The sequence below is a fragment of the Spodoptera frugiperda genome, chromosome 10 (genome assembly GCF_023101765.2).
Source record: "Spodoptera frugiperda isolate SF20-4 chromosome 10, AGI-APGP_CSIRO_Sfru_2.0, whole genome shotgun sequence".
Taxonomy (NCBI): Eukaryota; Metazoa; Arthropoda; class Insecta; order Lepidoptera; family Noctuidae; genus Spodoptera; species Spodoptera frugiperda.
The window spans coordinates 399748-419363 of NC_064221.1; the positions used below are offsets into that span (position 1 = coordinate 399748).

General features: G+C 37.7%; 2 protein-coding genes across 3 annotated transcripts; one reads left to right on the forward strand and one right to left on the reverse strand.

Moving 5' to 3' along the window:
• Window positions 1–90: 90 nt before the first annotated feature.
• Window positions 91–9269, reverse strand: LOC118277495 (uncharacterized). Of its 2 annotated transcripts, none has more exons than XM_050696237.1 (9): window positions 9136–9269; window positions 6553–6769; window positions 6192–6256; window positions 5316–5384; window positions 4705–4788; window positions 3832–4536; window positions 3677–3757; window positions 1960–3495; window positions 91–1816 (listed from the first exon to the last, which is right to left on the reverse strand). In XM_050696237.1, exons 1-9 carry the CDS (start codon window positions 9188–9190, stop codon window positions 543–545), a joined length of 4086 nt encoding a protein of 1361 aa, XP_050552194.1. In that variant the 5' UTR covers window positions 9191–9269; the 3' UTR covers window positions 91–542. The 2 variants fall into 2 exon arrangements, with proteins under 2 accessions (XP_050552194.1, XP_050552193.1); XM_050696236.1 differs by having other exon boundaries at window positions 6553–6790; window positions 9136–9245.
• A 401-nt stretch (window positions 9270–9670) lies between these two features.
• On the forward strand, window positions 9671–19393 carry LOC118277651 (uncharacterized). Its single transcript, XM_035596544.2, has 8 exons — window positions 9671–9781; window positions 11168–11398; window positions 11775–11840; window positions 14014–14160; window positions 15128–15340; window positions 16826–17191; window positions 17271–18854; window positions 19115–19393. Exons 1-8 carry the CDS (start codon window positions 9739–9741, stop codon window positions 19297–19299), a joined length of 2835 nt encoding a protein of 944 aa, XP_035452437.2. The 5' UTR covers window positions 9671–9738; the 3' UTR covers window positions 19300–19393.
• Window positions 19394–19616: the final 223 nt, after the last annotated feature.

Genomic DNA, 19616 nt, shown 5'->3' on the forward strand with positions numbered 1-19616 from the left:
CCTCCAGACCCAAACTATTTCGTGCGGGAATTGAACCCAGTCTGAAACTGTAAATAAAAATGGCTATTGATAGAAATGAAAAGATTCTAAAACAATGTTAATAATTTATTGAACTAGAGGTAACGTCGAGTAATCGTAATGTATGTACAATTATAACAAATTGCTATTCATATGGCGTTAATACAAGTTATTATAACTTAAACACTGCTTAACTGTAGAACATGAACGAACTATACAAATGGCAGCATCAAAATTGCAATTCAGGCATTCGTACATTTGCAAGAAGTTCCTATAATCCAAACTCATTCATCACTAAGTCAAATAAAATATTTTCTACTTAGTTCAAAGTATGTAATGAGTTGGAAACATGCTAAAATATAATCAACAATCATTATTGCAAAAACTTCAAAGATCATTCTCACTCTCTCATTCAAAATCCCAAGTTCACATAAATATAAATTCACTACCAATAAACATAAAATGATAGATCTCCATTCACTCACAAATCATGTTCTACAGTTAACCAGTAACACTATCTATATCTAAATGAAATACGATGGAAACGTGTCGCCTGAGTATCTGTCATCCGCGTTAGGATCCTTCGAGTCTGATTCAAATACTTCTCCTTTCTCAGTGCCGTAGTCTAGTGAGTTCAATAAATCCATCTGCTTCCTCAACATTACATCCTCAGCATTCAGCTTTTCTGTCTTCTTCTTGGTCTTATCTGTTTCCTCAGCCACTTCTTTAGTTAAATTACTGGCGTCTGACTTATCAGTAACTTGTGTTTCTGTTGATGTTGGGGGTGTCACAGTTTTATATACTGTTGTGGTTGCATTAAGACTTTCATCAAAATTGGTCGTATCTTTTGGAATATCTCTTCCAAAATTTTCCTCAATCCATTCCAGTTTTGATTTCTTATCAAGACTCTCGCTGTCATACGACTCTAAGTTTAGATGCCTCATTTTTGTTCTGGATCTTACAGTTTGAGTTGTATACAATTCAGTGGTCACAGTTATTGGTGGCTCAGTTTCTGGGATTGGAGCTGCAGTTGAAAAATGAGGTTCTTCATCCATGTCTCCTGCCAGCACTTCAAATTTCTTTTCGTGTGTATCACTGATATCGGCAGCTCTAGCATCAGATGCAGCTACAACTCTACCTCCACGTCCAGCTTGAGCAGCAACTGCAGCTTCAGCTGCTGTTTCAACATCAATTTCAGCCCCAGCAGTGTCAGCTTCACCTCCAACTCCGACTCCAGTTCTAGCTCTAGCTCTAGCTCTGGCTCTAGATTCAGCTATAACGGATTTATCTAAATTATTTTGCTCTATAGCAAGTGTCTTTTCCATATTGACGTCATCTTGACTGTCCTGTTTTTCGCTATTATCCATCTCCATTGGCATAGGTGTAGTTGTTCCTATTAAATTTTCTGGTTCTGCAATATTTTGCTCAAGTCTGTTAAAATAAGACATTTCAGTGACTTCGTCCATTTTCATGTTTCCAGCACGACGGTCGTAATGATTATTTTCTTCTGGATATTTATCGTCTTCCGCGACCATGTCAACGAATTCCTTGTTTTCGTCTAATTTTACTTCGGCTTCTTCTAATTTCATTTTAGCGTTATCTTCACTGGAAGATTTTTCACTATCAGAAGGATTGTCGTCGTCATTAAAGGTATTCTCTGTCATTATAGGTACAGTAGTAGGATATGTTGTGGTTTCAAAGTAAGTAGCGGGTGTGTACTCTAGCACTTTCTTCTTGATAGGTTTTATATCTGGTGCATTTTTTATTGCTTCTATTAATAAATCTATGCCATCGTTTGCTGAAAATAAAATAATATTGTACATTTTATTGCTTATTTGAAATACAGTTATACAAAATATTACAGAATGTATACACCAAAGGTTTCTTTGGTTCTGAACAAATTATAGTTATAACATAAAGGAGTTACAAGTGCGTATTTACCTGGTGCAGCGTCCAACGGATGATTCTGCTTGATCAAATACTCCATCAGCATCAACAGATACTCTATAGCGTCATCATCTCTCGAGAGTTCCCTCTTGATCCTCCCACTAGAGCTCACGGTTTGAGCCAGGCGCTTCAGCTTCCTGAGATTTTGAATGATATTTCTTGAAAAGTTTTCTATCTCTACGCTATTATTGACACCCGTGACTGCACTCACCTTCGGCTTCTTATGAATGTTACTCTCAAAGTTATTCAACTGCTCGTACATCTGTTTCATGAACGAATTTTGAACTAAATTATATTTTATAAGAAGACTTCTTAGGCTTTGAAATGGGTTGTGTTTCGGATTACTTTTATGTGTCAAAACTAAATCAAATTTCTTGTGAACTTTATTATCTTCTTTATTCAGTATTGATATTATCTCATTTAGTAACTTTGCGAATTTGCGAACAGATGTTATAAACTCCTCTGTGTTTTTCTTTATATATTCTACTTGTGTAGTCTGAGTGTCTGTCAAATTGAATGAGAAGTTTCCTTTCAGTATGTTATTTAGTTTTATGATGTCATCATTCAAGTTGTCTTGTTTCGAAACATCTGTATCTGAACTTTTCGGTAATTCAACCATTTTTAACAAACCCTTAATAATTTTGACAGATTTTAGAATTCTCGTAGTTTCCCGATCCAGCTCTCCAAGTTTAACGTTCAGTTTAAACCTGTCCCTCCTGCTCACTCTGCACGGACCGAAGTTTTCACACAATGTCTCTACAAGGTGGTGTTTACTCAGTCGGTCCGATTTCTGTCGTTTAAATATTTTGTTGAAGATTTTCTTCAAATATCTTAGAACGCTGAGTTTCTTCTTTTTCTTTCTATTTGACTCTGTGGTGTTTACGTGAGTTCTGTTAAAGTCATTCATTATTTTTTTGAGCAGATTTTGTAAATCTCCGGCAGTATTGTTCTTAGGAGTTGAGTTCTTGTGAGCTGTTGAGTTGGTAGTATTCTTACTCAGGCAGCTTTTGTAAGTACAAGAGGTACGATGAACGACCTTAACTATGTTATATTTCCGGTTGTTGATCTTCCTATTCCGGCCATTGTGTGCGATTAGTTTCACGATACTCTTATGTTTATCGGATTTTAGAATGTTAATTTTCTTCTCCTTCAGTATTTTCAAATGTGACCATTTTGTATGTTTCAAGTCATTCATTTCAGGGTCCAATTCTGTAAAGTTTGTTATCATTCTTGTGTTATTGCTCATTATGAAACCTTTCTCAGTAGATGCGTAAGAAGTCAGCGGTGCACCAATGAGGTCGAATACAGTTTCCGTAATATTAACGTGCGTGGTCCCGGTGTCCCATAGTGGTGCATTGCCTTTCGGTTTATGTTCATCATTGCCGACGGAATATTTATAATATTCATTTTCAGGAAGTGTACTGCCTCCAACAATGTGTGAGATATTATAATTATCAGGTACCGCCAAGTTACTCGGCATTCGTGTCATAGGAAGTGCCACTGTGATATTTGGTAGCTCTAAATAATACTCTGAAACATAATAAAAAAAATAATTACAGTAATTTTCTGTGATTTAGGTACTACAGAAGTAAATAACTAAGAAAATAAAATAAATAAGGAACGATCTGTCGTCGGCAGTATTTCTGAACCGATACGACGTTCAAACTTTCCAGAAAAGAGCGTATTACTTTTTAAATGTCTGGCAACGCACCTGTGACTCCTTTGATATTGCGGGTGTCCATGGGGGGCGCTAACGGCTTACCGTCATTTGATCCGTCTGCCAGCTGACTCCCTATTCCATAAAATAAAAAACAATAATAAGGAATACATTTCAATATCAATATAAATCTACTGAAGTGTACATACCTTTGGTAGAATTAATGGGTATCACAGAAATGGCTGCAGTGCTCAGTTCTCGTTTGTTTCTGATATAGTTCCGAGTGGTTTTGGACGGCTTGCCTGGAGGCTTGTACGTCGGCTTCTTGACTGGGTTCTTCTTTGGTTGTTTATTTTTCGCCTGATTTGGTTTCCCTTTCTTCTTAAGAGCCGCCTTCTTGTAATTCTCCATTTGTGCCCGTGTAGCCAAATCTAACGCTATGGCGGACATGTTCCTCAACTCAGCAGATACTGACTTCCTTAGTTTCCCCATGACTTTCTGCATTAGTTTTTGCGCCAATACCATTTCTAGATTTAGTTTAGTTGTTTTGATTTCTATTGGTTTATGTGTCACTACGTTTTTCTTGATGATCTTCTGTGTTGTCGCTGATTTTCCTGGTGAAATTTTTCTATATCTGATTGGTGTTCTGCCTTTCATTGGTGTTGGGGTTAGTTTCATTCTGCGTGGTAAAGGCTTCCGAATGATACGTCGTTGTGGTTGCGTCTTGTTGCCGCCGCGTCTCATCACTGCTGGTGGCTTGTTCTTTGCTTTGACTGGTGGTTTACTCTTTTTCACTGGTTTAGGTTTAGGTTTCGGCTTCACAGCTATCTTTGTTGGTGACGCTTTTGTTGTCCGTACAGGACTTTTAGCGGTACTGTTTTTCGCACCTTTTTTACCCTTTGTTTGCTTTTTCTCTGAAACGACATATTATTTCATAAATTAACTAAAGTTGATTTGTGATGTGGTGTATTACAAGAGATTGCATCTTTATGATTAATTAATTAAAGCATAACGTAAATGCTTAGTTAACGTGCATTAACTTGACTATACAATGATCCATAACCTAAATCCTATCACCTTACCATCATGGCAGAAGCTCAGGACGTGGCAGTCCCACTTCCCATCAGCATTGCAGTCACACACGGTACACCCGATGCACCAGTCCACTGGAACATAATCATAGAGTAGAGTATACACACCAAATCGACAATAAAATAGATCAATTTAACTCAGTTCTTACACCTTAGTACCACTCCATATACATAAATAGGTTCAGGAATTACACTCGTAGTAATTCATGGCTACGAGCCGCGCTACGGCGTAGCACTGTGCTACGAACATTCGTTTGAATACAATAACTCACTATTCTTTCATCGACTTCTTTCGTGGTTATTTATTCATATTGTATTTTAATATAATATAAATTACGTGCCGTAGTGTGCACCTCTGCCTACCCCTTCGAGGATAAAAGGCGTGGAATTGCGAAAAAGTATTTTAATTTAACTATCGTCTTTATTAATTGTATTCTCAAATGTTCTTCAGTAATTCTCATAATTTTAATGGTGAAATTCATATGAAAATTCATTTGACACTTCTTGATTAAATCACGATCGTATAGATCTGACGAGGCCTTTATTTTATAAAATTAAACTATAAAGTCGATATTCAATAATTATATATATAATACACAAACCTGGTGGACAGTCCTCACTAAAACTGGACTCGAACGGCTTGCATTCCGGTTGCGAGTTTTTGTTGAAAACTGTAAAATAATACATTTAATCATTAATACCTTTTTAATCACGAAATAGGTATTTTTGAAGCTTCAAAATAAATTGTTCATCTGTTTGTCCGTTAGTAAAGCTAGGTACATCTTCCAAAATGTAGATTCGTATAGGGAAGAACTGAAAAATATTATGTAGTTACTAAAATGTGAAATTATTTAAACTTGTAATATAGATCTGTAATATTTTCACACAAACAATAGGACCAATTTCAAAACATTATTTTACCTTCAGAAAGCTGTAATTTTATTGAACAAGATGAAAGATTAAAAAAAACTCCTGAGACATTTATCCTAGCAAACAAAGTCTTTGCAAAACTATAGGCTAGTTATATACATATATACCTTATATATGTAAATTACAACAACATTATAACGTCATCAATAATGGGACTATGGGATCAATTAATGAAAACATGATCTAAGAGCACCAATAGTGTCTCATTGTCGTGGTCGATGCAATCAAACGCTTTTGAAAGATCGTCGCACACATTCAGTTCACGCACAAAAAATACTTTTTTTATCTTTTAATTTTACTTTTTTTATCTTCATATCTTTTTATTTATTGTTACTCTTGCATGAAATAAAAAGCTTTTTGAGACTATAATTTATTTTATAATTAAAAGTATATGTACGGTATCCTATGCTTCCTTCAGGCTCCAAACATTCTCACATTACTTACCACACCTTTAGGGGAGCCATATTGCTGTTGGTGGAAGATGGAACTTTAACTTTAAATTAATATTATGATACGTCTATTGCCTTAACTATGTTATAACTACTTACAATCTCTAGATGCTTCTCGAAAGAAGAAGTCAGCGAACCCAGGGCTGCGTCTTTTCCTTGAGTCTCTGTATAAAAATAGTATAATATTAACTATAAGTAATAATGTGCTTCGTAAATATAATTATATTCAACTGTAACTTTCACACTTAAACGTGGAACAGATTCCTTTTTCGAATTGGTTAAAAACAACTGAAAGTTTATGCAGCACAGTTTTCACATGCATAGATGTTTTTTTATTATTACGCTGAGTCCCAAAATGTTCTTCTAACCATGAACATATTGGTAACATGTAACTCTGTCCCTTATCGCTGATACCCCCCCCCCCTTTAAGCATAACATCTTGTTACCTAGTAATACTTACACACTCCCAATCTCCCGATGACGGAAGCTTAGCTTATCACATCTTCTATTCTCTCTCTTCCAGCAGATGGCAGTGTGGTCTCCCTGGCAGAAGCACAGGTAGCAGAGTCCAGGGCCCAGGGAGTTGGGCAGCGTCTCCCGCTTGAAGTAGTAGCCGACATTGGGGCAGGAGTCTATGTGCCGCACCACGAAGTTGGTGTCCTTGCGCGCCGGCACATCTGCAACGGGAGCCGGGTCATCTGGTGTGGATTAATAGGATAGGACTGTGCTGGTTGAAGGTGGGGTCATTGGAGGCATTAAATTATGTACTATGTTATTTATTGCTATCATGATAAATGTATGGTAGTTTTAAGAACAGTTTGACGTACTACCGCTGAAAGTTAAATTTTATACAACGTGTAACAAAATACCCATATACATCAAGAAGGACTGATGAATACAGGTTGAATAGAGTCTCTACACGAAGTTTCAGCTTAAAATACGATTAAAATTTTTTTTTATCCAAATACTTGGTATCGCATGGTTCTTGATTTTAAATCATACAAACATGTCACAACACTACAGGGGTCACTCGCGAGTATTACGAAACATTTCTTCTGTCAATCTGATCGCCTAGTACCTGTCTACCTAATTTTGAATCACGTGGCGGCGCGATTTGAAAAGTTCATAACTTGGTACCATGAAAACATGAGTTTAAAAAACCCTTACCGTATCGTTTGTTATGTTATCTAGAAGCCGTGCAATTGATATGTATACCCCCTTTTTGTTACACGTTGTATAGACACTAATGTGTGCCAAAGTAGATCTACCATGTTTATGTCCTAGTTCATTTAAATATAAGATTTTTGAACCTGATGTTATACAGTTGATAGGAATTGGCTCCGTAATAACTGTTGTTGATGGAAGTTGAGACTTTTGATCAACCGCAACAATTTTTTAGGGATTTTATAGATTGGGAGAAAGAATCGAACTTCCGGTAATTTCACAAACATAACGCAAGCGTTATTTCACGCCAATTTTCTGAGAGACCGTTATATCACTCCAGTTGAACCGGCATTCGCACTCAAACATGGCTTTCACACGAGAAAATAAATGCAAATAATGAAAGAATCCAAGAACCTTTTGTTTCCCGTTCCCAATACCGTCGCCGTTACTAATGGTCTGTTTACTGAAACATATCTCAATTACATAATATTTTACACGAGTATTCAAATATCTTGGATCCGACAAATGTTTACAGTCTCCTGCAATTACCGTGTGATGTTATTGTTTCAGATATTTTGTGAAAATAAACAGTGCACTGAATGACGGTAGCGGGTTCGATTAATAAGTATCCTACATAAGTACTTCGGTAAATAAATAACAAAGTACTGCTTATCTCATGTTGAACAAATGCAGGATGTTATTGTTGTGGAATATATTTTTCAATAATTACTTTGAAGGGTGGCCATGTTTTAAGATAGGTGCCAGGTATGAGAACATATTTAAGGAAAATAACTTTAACATGCTATTATAGTGAAATATGTTGATCCTGTTAAATGTTTATGTAACATATATTATATTATTATTATTAAATAAATACCGTATTTACGTTTTACAGTTGTGATAAAATCGGATAATGAATAAGTATTAGGAAAACTTTAAAATAAACCCAAGTTGGGAATAAAATTGACTATCAATATCTTCTTTCAAAACGGTATGAGAAACAAAAATAAACAAAAACTGATATCCCATTTATTAACTTACGCCTGAAATTGACGAGAAGTAAGATTTGTTACATGTATCACGAAAACAATTGCAAATGCAATGCATTACAAATAATTTATTTGTAGCTACTAAAGCTACAAATAAATTATTTGTTAACCTACAAATAAAATCTAGAGGTACAGTCAGTTTAAGTAATAATGGACCCTGGCCACCACAACACAGAGTTCTTATTATAATTAGTCTAATTGACCATAGTATATTAGTATAATATAAATAATTATAGATTAAAATTGCACCTAGATCTCGCCAATTCCCAAATGTCCAATCCTCAAATCCCCCAAAAGTCGGCCATTGCACATATAACTCCTCTGGTATTTCGAATATCGATGAGCGACGCTAATTGCTTACCACCAGGCGACCCATCTTCTTGTAAAAAGTAAAGTTTCTGTCTATCGCTGTGCAACAATGGTATGTTACCAAAACTGTAACTACAGTATGTGCCGACACGTGAAACCTCCTCACATGGTCACGATACAAAGCTCAGTTACTTATCAAAAGGTAGCACTTGTTATCAAACAGCCTGAAACTACAGCGGATATTTTCACACAGATATACATTACTGCACTGAAAACATTTACACTATTTACTCACGACTGTTTTCTTTTAAACCATACGCTGTAGTATATAGCCTAAGTACAGAAATATATTTTTATGACAATAAATAAACAATCCATGACAGCGTTGTCTCATCACACATAAAACATTCCGAAATCTCAATTCACTCATTAATACTCAATTGGCCAAAAATTGGGTCACCAAAAAGTTTGTCCCATCCATAACTAATTATAATGTTCTGTTAGTTGGTGATGATGCTCACCTCTAGCAGTCAGCAGGTGGAAGATGAGGAGATGCAGCAGCAGCGCCAGCAGCATCGTCGCCGCCGCCAGTCCGAATATGCGCAGGAGTGGTTACAGCGACAACGTAAACGCACGGCGCGTGTTTGTAAACAGTAGAGAGAATTTCGCGATTTTTGCACAGGGACGGATTTGCAAATGAAATGTCTAATTATACAGCTTTCCGTTTATTTTCTTATAACATATTGGCATGAAATGTCTAACTCTAAATTATGTGTAGATAAAGATTTATTATCTAAAGTTTTATTGATTTAATGTCAATCTGAATTTTCTTTTGTGATCCTTCTTAATAGGAAAAGAAAACTTCCTATGATTGAGCGAGTGAGTCACTTAGTACCTCTGGACAAATTTGTGATAACTTTTTAATTTTAAATCTCTAATCCACATCCACCACACAAAATCTCAAAACTACTCCTAATATCAATAACCAAAACATGTTACTACACGTATATAACAGCGAAAAAGTTATACACTGGCATCCCCGAGTCCGTCCCCGACGTGAGAACAATAGTATTAAAAAAACAGTAAGTAATGTTACGACACGGCGGCAATCATTGTTGACGGCGATGCTGACATGGGCGTGTGTTCTCTTCCTCCTGCCTCTATCCGGTAAGCCACGTCACACGTCACACTTGTTTACACACAGATGTTACGATATATCAACAACATCGTCTGAAATACACACTGTAAACTACGGGACATAGTAATCCGTAGTTTCTTTACACATCCATGTTTACTTCCCTTTATAAAACGCATTTTTGTTTAATTTTTTTGTGGTCTTTATTTAAATTCGCTTCTTTAAGTTCGGCTCTGTGGCTTTTCTATATTTTATTATAGTTATTTTACATGAAATGACGTCAGATTATGTTTGTTCATTCGAAAATGTATTTATGGCTTTCCGATATCGCTGTTTCCCTCATGTTTAGTTGCTGAAGTCGATAGTAACTTGTTTGTATTTTGTTTTAACATCAATGATCGAAATCTTATCCTACATGAAGAAAAAGTATTAACTCAATAGTTGGTTAACTAAAAAGAAAACAACTTTTGCTTGTGCTTGCTAATAATGCTTTCCTAATAATATTATCCTGAATAGTAATAGTAGTAGCTGTAAACTTATAACGCTTCTGTAGCAAAACTATGAAAATCTTAACATGGCAAGTGTAGGCGTTGCCAAGTCGCTGAATTTCATGTTATTGTTGATAACTTCGCCCAGTGTGTGTAACTTGCAGTCGGTCACACAACCGCACAGTTTCACACAAGTCTGAAATGTTTTGTTTAACACTTTCCACATCGCAATGCCTTTGTGCGTGGGAGTCGGGCGAAGAATTTTTACAACTAACATGTTTTTAATTCCAACTTCACATTTGCGTTCCATTTCTATGAAGTTTTAATATATATAGAGATAAAACATACAAACATCGCATCGTTCCCATACTTCTACTCAACTATCACACGACTATTTGTTAAATAGTTCAAGATAGAGAATTATTTATACAATATTATAACAATTTTTCTTTGCTCTCTATTAAAATTATTTAACATCACCACACAATATCCCTCGATGGCGCTGAGGTCGTCAGACCACCACACATGGGGCCCAGTGGGGCTAACCTGATCCAGAGCGGACTACCTATCCAGTTTACCGGGGCTCTAGCTCGAAAAGCAGGAGTAAGAACAGGGTGGTTTTTAGTCAGTAAGAGTCTGACACTCTATTTCGCCTCGCCCAAGGCGGGAGAAGTCATTGGATGATACTGCCCTCTCAAAAAAAAGTGACTATCTATTTAAACCATACAGTTTCCCAGCCAACCAACGTGAGACAACGCTTGCGTTGTGTTTCGAAGTCCAATCCTCAATCCCTAGTCCCCAAAACGCTGGTAACGCACCTTTCCCGCAGGGCTCCATAAACAGCGGTGATTGCTAACCATAAGTTGATCCGTCGTTTCCCGACCTATCCTATCTTAGTACAACAGCCTCACAAACCTTCATTCTTTGCAGTACCAATATCATGCTGTTCAAAATTCTACTATGCAAGAAATGCCTTCCAAACGGCAGAAGACTGTAAGCTCTGCTATGAGACGGAGTGCATGAACCTGGACCAGTCTCGCTGTGCTTACTACGCGGAGGCTGATGGTGTGCTGCCCAAGGATGATGACGAGACAGCTACTGCCAGCAACCCCAAGTTGAGGAGAGAGGTTGATGACCTCGTGTTTGAGTTGGTTGATAAAGGTACTGAGTTTATTTGACCTGTATGTAAGTGTGTTTGTGCGCAATTATCTCGTGATTGGCTAGACCGATATTGATGCGATTTTCAAATAAATGTTTCTTATTTCTCTGGATTTCAAAATAAAAACCTATTTTATTAAAATATTTTTAAGTTTATCCTATTTTAAAAACAAGTTGATTTATAATGTGACCCTAAGCATTAGACATAGGTACAGATAATATAAATTCTCTTTTTATTAGTTTTTTTATATGTCTCTTGTCTAAAGCCTATTTATACTTATCTATATTCTTAGTCCACCTCTGATTACTACCCTGATTGCGTGGAATCGAAAACTGTCAGGATTATAACAGAATTACGAATAGCCAATAACATTTCCAGTTGCAGGACTGTCCAACAACATGGAGTGCATACCGTACGTGTCCCGGTACACCAACTGCAATAAAGGTAAAATCACAATATATTCATTGACAGGCGATTTGTTTTACATCATTCAACCACTCAACTGACTAGATCATCGAATGAATAAAAGTACGAAACTGTGATCAGTCAATGAAATAATAGTTACATGGCCGTTTTCACCCATCACCTCTTAACTAAAAGTCCTTAGCATGACAAAGCCGCGAAACTAAGCTCTTGCTTGTATTGTTATAGGTCACTTAGCGGGAAAAAGCTATAGATTCCCTAAATATAATCCGAGCTCACAAACTTATTCAACAAAATATTTTAATATTGAAATTTACTAAAAAAAAAAAATCTGTTCAAAGGGTTTTTCAAAGAGCCTAGTGCGAGTTTTTTTAACCTCTGATTGGTTGGTTAACTAAATAGTAAATAGATAACAGCTAATTGGAGCGCCAAACGTCATAAACATGTCGATCACGTTAATGTAAAACAAACTCACTCTAGGCTCTCTCTTTGTTACCAATTTCACATGTTTGGGTACCTATGTAGGTATGTAGCTCGGCATTTCCTCTGGATGTTGTCTTTGACGAAAACTACCAACAAACAGTTGAAATGTTTTAAAAACATTACAACTATCCGCGGATGTTGCCGATGAGTCGACGAGGTTTGGGCGTGTGTACAAACAATGACGAATCAATTGGAATCCGAAGGAATTTAGGCTATCGTATCAACGGAAAATTTCCCAACATAGCTGCGACCGGCATTAGCTGTGACAGAAATCATATTAGATAACTGGAATCAATACGGATATTGATCAGTGTCGAAAGATAGGCAGATAGGTATAGTTTCGGTAGGTTCCTGTTCCTAATTAAAATCTGTTCAAAGGGTTTTTCAAAGAGCCTAGTGCGAGTTTTTTTAACCTCTGATTGGTTGGTTAACTAAATAGTAAATAGATAACAGCTAATTGGAGCGCCAAACGTCATAAACATGTCGATCACGTTAATGTAAAACAAACTCACTCTAGGCTCTCTCTTTGTTACCAATTTCACATGTTTGGGTACCTATGTAGGTATGTAGCTCGGCATTTCCTCTGGATGTTGTCTTTGACGAAAACTACCAACAAACAGTTGAAATGTTTTAAAAACATTACAACTATCCACGGATGTTGCTGATGAGTCGGCGAGGTTTGGGCCTGTGTACAAACAATGACGAATACATTGGAATCCGAAAGAATTTAGGCTATCGTATGAACGGAAAATTTCCCAACGTAACTGAGGCCGGCATTAGCTGTGACAGAAATCATATTAGATAACTTGAATCAATGTACATATACATATTGATCGGTGACGAAAGATAGGTTATACCTACGCAATGTTTCGCCCACGCTCGATCACAAATGACTGCTGAAACTAACTAACCCATGTGACAATCAATGTCGGCTTCCTCTTCATATTATTTTAACTTAGTAAAAGTAGTTGAAACTGGTACCGTACTTTATATTCTGTCTTTCGATTATAAAAATATCAAGCAGATATCAACTATCACTCTTTTAAATTACTTGAGATTAACGGTTTACTGGCGTGAATTAATTGAGAAAATCTCTACCAGTTTCAAGACACATTGGGACTCTTATTCACGAGCAGTATAATTTCAATTAAGTTCGTATGTCTCCCGATAGTTATCACCACGTCACTATTAAATTAAATACGTTGGTACATTCATTGTTGGTTCATTGTCTGTCTTCCTGGACATTCCGCTCCCCGTACACATATTACATAGTTGTACTAATCATAATTCACACGTAGGAATAACAACCTCTCTATACATTCTTTTGTTTTATTGCCATACTATTCTTGCTGTCAACTGGGACTGGTCAGCTCCAGACTGCATTAAGTTTGTTGTCCTCAGGGTTATTTTCTTTTTCTATCAATTTGAATAAATATAAGTTTTACATTGTTCTCACATAGTTGAAGCAATCGAAACAATGTAACCATGAATTGTATTGTGAATCTGATTGGAAAAGAGTAACCTATGGAGTTTCTTGCTCGTTCTTCTCCATAGGAATCTACACTTTGGAACGAGCAAAAAGCTTCACTAGAGGACTGACCGACAGACTGACGTTATTAATATTATTATATTTGCTTTGACGTTCAAAAGTGCCTTCCTGGTCTAATTGAAATAAATAATTTTGACTTTGACTTTGACTTTGACTTTCCAGACAACATATGCCTGGGCTGCAAGACCTGCGCGTGTAACGCAGACGGGCGCTGGCAGTGCACCGTCGCAGCGCCGTGCCACTCCAAGCAGCCACCTCTGAAGATCGACCACCGGGTCCTCGGGCTCGTCATGGGATCCTTGATTGAGAGTAAGTTTCTAGTAATTGCATCTAGTAATTACTAGCCAGCGCAGGGAGCAAAGGGCGCTTACCACACTTTTCTCCTTCCTCAACTCAGCTTCTACGCCTAGCTATCTTTCCTCTCTTTTTCAGTACACTTGCGCCAACCACAGCAAATATCTACGCTCTTCCAATAACCGTCTCCTTCAATGTCCTACACACCACACTAAATTCCTTCATTCTTCTTTTTTTATCCAATCCATCTTGCTGTGGAACGCGCTCCCCACCGATGTCAGGATGCTGTCTACTCGCTTGACGTTCAAGCAGAGAGTTCGGGAGCTTCTTCTGAAGAGGTTGTCAGAGTCTTCATCATGATATAGGTAGTATGTATATATTAAGTATATGTAAATAGTATATGTAATGTTATTATGTAGGTTTATTATTTTTCCATGTTATTTAAATATATATTGGTATATATTTGTATAAGTAAGTATATTCTATTTTTTTCCATCTGAGCTTTTCCGTACTTACTTGCTCAATGCACCTACCACTGATTTTTCATTGCACCACCTAAAGGTTTGGCTGGTAGAAAATGCCTACGGCATTAAGCCCACCTATGTACACATTAATGTGCATGAAGAGTAAATAAATAAATAAATAATTGCTAGTATGTAGACCAACTTGTTTTACCAGGAACACACATAGGATGAAAGCTAAAGAAGGATAGTTGGATCATACTAGATGGTGGTGTTTCTAATCAAGACTCAATAACGAATAAATGAGACAGAAAAAGGATTCTACTGTTTTACTGTATCGCCATTGGATTATACATATAATCTTTAATATTTTTCCTAGGTGTAAGCTTCTCATAACTAAAACTTATCAACATCATCTGACAACGTTAATTTTTCTGACCAATTTTAGACTAAACACGGATAATACTTGATTGTGTCATTATACAGCGACTGTTATAAAATCTTCTTCCACTACATTGCAGGTGCACATTCCAAGAAAGTGAAGAGGTCTGTAGTAAATGACTCGGAGGAGTTCACGACTGCCACCACCACTCTCAGCCTGAAACAGATCGCCGACTGGTTCTACGGCGTGCAGCCGATCGGTCAAGTGATCAGCAGCTCGGAGACACCTTCCACTGAATCCACTATAACTGAGATAAATGTTGAACCTGATGAAACGCCTGCTGCTATAACTGGTAATCTACCACATCATACGTGTATCTTTCTACGACTTACATACAAATATTTTGGATAAGTCTTGATATATTTTGTTTTAAATTCCCATTTGACAATTAATAGGCCATCGAGAAGCACGGGGAGGCAATAGCGGTCTCTCTCGATATATCGAAGGCCTTTGACAGGGTTTGGCACGACAGCCTTATCGGCAAGCTTCCTGCATATGGACTTCCCGCTGATCTGTGCAGATGGATTGCAGACTTCCTGAGGGATCGGTCAATTCGAGTAGTCATCGATGGCTGCTCGTCTGACCAATTTGGTATCAACGCCGGAGTCCCTCAGGGGTCAGTACTTTCAGCAACGCTCTTTTTGCTGCACATCAACGACCTGCTTAAGCCCGGTATCTTTGGGTATGCAGATGACAGCACAGTTGTTGAAAGGTATGTGTCCGATGCGCGGACTAGCGGAACACAGATCCAGTCTCTAAGAGAATCCATGGTCGAACGGTTGAACTCGTCCTTGAAGGCGGTCTCCGATTGGGGTGACGCCAACTTGGTCAAGTTCAACGCTACCAAAACCCAGGCGTGTCTATTCTCTGCCAAACGGAGTCAATTTCCGCTGGCTCCTACTTTCCGAAATGTATCCAATATCGGATCATCTAGAGCTTCTTGGTGTAACTCTATCGCCAACGCTAAACTTCGGCTCTTATATAGAGTCGAAGGCGCATCTGGCTGGTAGGAAGTTGGGTATCCTCTCGAAGGTGAGACGGTACTTCACACCGAAACAACTGCTGAGCCTGTACCAAGCGCAGGTTCGGTCATGTATGGAGTACTGTTCTCACCTTTGGGACGGCTCGGCTAAATGCCAGCTAGATGCGCTCGAACACATTGAAAGGCGTGCCAAGAAGCTCATCAACGATGATGCGCTTGTGGAGGCCCGGCTTCAAAGCCTTGAACACAGGCGCAAGGTCGCAAGCCTTTCCGTTTTTTACCGGATACATTTCGGAGAGTGTGCGGGGGAATTGCACAACTTGATTCCCCCTAGTCCTTTTCATCATCGAACCACAAGACAATCGGCGAGGCGTCACCGCTTCATGGTAGATATCCCACCAACTCGCACGAAGCGCTTCGCTTCAAGCTTCCTTGTGCGAACTGCTAGGGAGTGGAACTCCTTGCCGGAGTCTGTGTTTCCTGATGGGTATAACCTGGGTGTCTTCAAGGCCCGAGTGAATAGGTTGCTTATGGGCAGACGTGCTCCACCGTAGGCCGCATCATCACTTACCATCAGGTGAGATAGCGGTCAAACGTCGACCCATTAAATGTAAAAAAAAAAAAAAAAAAATTTAATTCACAATCATTCGATTAGCATTTTATGAGAGTTATACAAGTGGGATAATTAATTTAAACGACAACCTTGTTAAAGTAACATTAATTTTGTCATAAGTAATATTTATAAGTTAAAATTACTTAACCAACAACTAATCAAAAATGACGCCACACTTTCAGAAACCAACCCAACGACTGAAGCACCCACAACCACTACAGCAACAGAATCAAAAACAATTAACACTGACACAGACTATCTAGAATTCGACGAGGTGCTTCGAAGCATCGCTGTAGACACCAAATCTTACAGCCGGAGAAAGCCATTGGATAATACACTCAGTAACCATAGCTTTAGCGTAGATTATATAATTTTCGAAGAAGATAATGGCACTAGTAATACCAATGTTGATAACTTTGCGTACATGATAAACATGATGCAAGACAATGAGGCTGCAACTGAACCTCCCGTCACTGAAACTACTAAAATTGTTATCGATTTACTGTCTGCGGCTGAGAAACTGGGAGCCAAGTCGAATACAACTGAAGGTATGCTTAATGATCCAATATCCGCAAGTGGAACATCAATAAATAATAATTTTACAAATTAACCATGATTTTTTTTCAGATTATGCTGCTTTGAATAAAGACATAGAAACTAAAGCCTTTGAAAACATGAATGATGTTGTAGATTACAACACACTCAACATTATGAAAAGAGATGTCAATGAGCAAAACAAAATGACAGCTCCCAGCTTAGTGCCAGTAGTTACTATTATTGTAAACACTACTAATGACACTAGAAATAATCATACAGGAGAACCTCTACCCACTGATCTTAAAGAAACTGTGCTAGTACCATTCAATAAAATCATATTTGACAAAGTAAAAGAATTAGAAAATTTAAAGAGAATCAAAGACAATCTAGCGAAATTCATTAAAACTGATGTCCCACTACCAGAAGATGTTGATAACAGTACAGGCAACACATATTTCTCTATATACAACTTAGCCATGGGCACTGGTGTAGGTATAGTGTCAAGAAGATCAAATACTGAGGCATACGACAAGTATACGCTGAAACTGAAAGGTGACATTTTTGAAGTAATTCGAGACATAACGGCAATACAGCGGCAAAAGAGTGTAGCTGTACCTGATGACCTGAACTATCTGCTGCACTCGATGAAACGATACGTTTACAAGAACCAGTGGCAGGACACTAAACCGAAGAAAATAAAGAAGATTGTAAAGAGAACGAAACACTTCAGGCGACAGATGAACCAGAATGTTGGACATTGCGCTTACATTTCATTCAAAGACTGCTTGATTAAAATCTTAGAGTTAGTTGAGAAAGAGTCGCCGAAGTTTAATGCTTTGTCTCCTCTGTCTCCCACCTCGAGGAGGATAATGAAACGCATTATTAACTCCTTCTACGTAGATGAACTAGCTGTAGCCGGAGTACGCGTGCGCGACCCCAATTATAACCTAACTAATGATTTACAAGTGATTGGCTCCAAGTGGCAGGACATGTCAGCAAATATCATGAGCAGCACTCCTTTTGCGAGCCTATTTAGAATGAAACTACTACACTTTGCTTTGACTTCAGATATTAGCAAAATAAATGACGCTATAAGTTTAATAGATTTTTCTCACAGCAGACGTATGCTGCCGTCATTGGATAAAGTAAACGATGACGTAATAGACAAAATAAACGATGGCTTGACTGCTATTCACGACAAAATGCAATTGATAATAAAATACTACTCACTGAAAACTAATTCATCAGAAACAATAAATCCACAAGTAGAAGACGAAACCAGTAATCCAGTGAAAAACACAACTGATTCAAAGAAAAAGAAAAATCGTTCATTCATTACACACATCCGCAGTTTACTGGAGACTTCAAAGAAAGATATCGCTGAACTTCTCCACAGGAAAGTTCCTAAGTCGGAAATAGTAAAACAACTGGCGAAGAAAAAATTGGACGAAATATCAGAGAAAAGGTATAACGAGTATGAGGAAGCTATGAAGAAATGGCAGAAGAATTTAGATGTAACTTCGAGAAGTAAAAGATCCCTTTTGTATGGATTCCAGACACGGATCAAGAATATTATACCGGGATATTTAAGACATAAGGTCAATCCGAAAATAAAGAAGAACGCCACACGTTTTGCCGACGAATGGAAGAAGAAAAGGATGGCTGCAACACATGGTATAAAAATACTCTTGCACTAAGATATCCTGAAATAGGTACCATACGGTTTTATGTCCGGTCGCCTGATGGTAAGCAAATGGCACCGCACAAGGACACCCGCAACACCGATGACTTACAATTACCTATATTGCTGGCCTTTTGGAGATTGGGATAGAAAAAAACACGACTATGATCATACATGTACTTAAGATATGGTTCTGCATAGGTATTTTGATTTAAAGAGTTCAATAGGTATAGAAAACTATGATTGTTCCCAGAACGCATGAGGAGGAGAACCACAACACCTAAAACGAAGTGGCAGAATGGAAACGTGTCTCCAAAAACTACGACAACCAAATCAAGCACTACTACAGCCAAGTCATCAACTTTGAGGACCAGTCACAAGCCACCACCGCCACCCCCACTACCACCAGCCACCATCAGCAATTCAAGCCATCATTGATTCAAGCAGAGACATTAACAATCCATCTGTGATCATTGCCATGTTAAGTACAATCACTAATAAAGTACAATGATTTGTTTTGTTCTTCCTGAGATGTTTATGTTTCTATATGTTCAATTCATTGGAAACTAACTTTAACTGCCGCACTCAAAGTCATTGAATTATTACTTAAACTATTCATTAGTAACGATTTTGTGCTGAAAACAATTGCTAAGGACTTGGTTAAGTAACCATTAAATGACTGTGAGTACGGTGGTAAAAGTCCTTAATTTCTAATTACCTTAACTTTGTTTTATGTCTATGAAATCAAATCAAAA

Excerpts from the sequence above, each read along its gene's own strand:
- LOC118277495 (XM_050696236.1), bottom strand. The coding sequence starts at position 9,190 with ATGCTGCTGGCGCTGCTGCTGCATCTCCTCATCTTCCACCTGCTGACT. Across the intron at positions 6,791-9,135 it reads CCACCTGCTGACTGCTAGAG|ATGACCCGGCTCCCGTTGCA; the intron begins GTGAGCATCATC and ends AATCCACACCAG. Across the intron at positions 4,537-4,704 it reads CCTGAGCTTCTGCCATGATG|AGAAAAAGCAAACAAAGGGT; the intron begins GTAAGGTGATAG and ends ATGTCGTTTCAG.
- LOC118277651 (XM_035596544.2), top strand. The coding sequence starts at position 9,739 with ATGCTGACATGGGCGTGTGTTCTCTTCCTCCTGCCTCTATCCG. Across the intron at positions 17,192-17,270 it reads CAAGTCGAATACAACTGAAG|ATTATGCTGCTTTGAATAAA; the intron begins GTATGCTTAATG and ends ATTTTTTTTCAG. Across the intron at positions 18,855-19,114 it reads AAGGATGGCTGCAACACATG|AACGCATGAGGAGGAGAACC; the intron begins GTATAAAAATAC and ends GATTGTTCCCAG.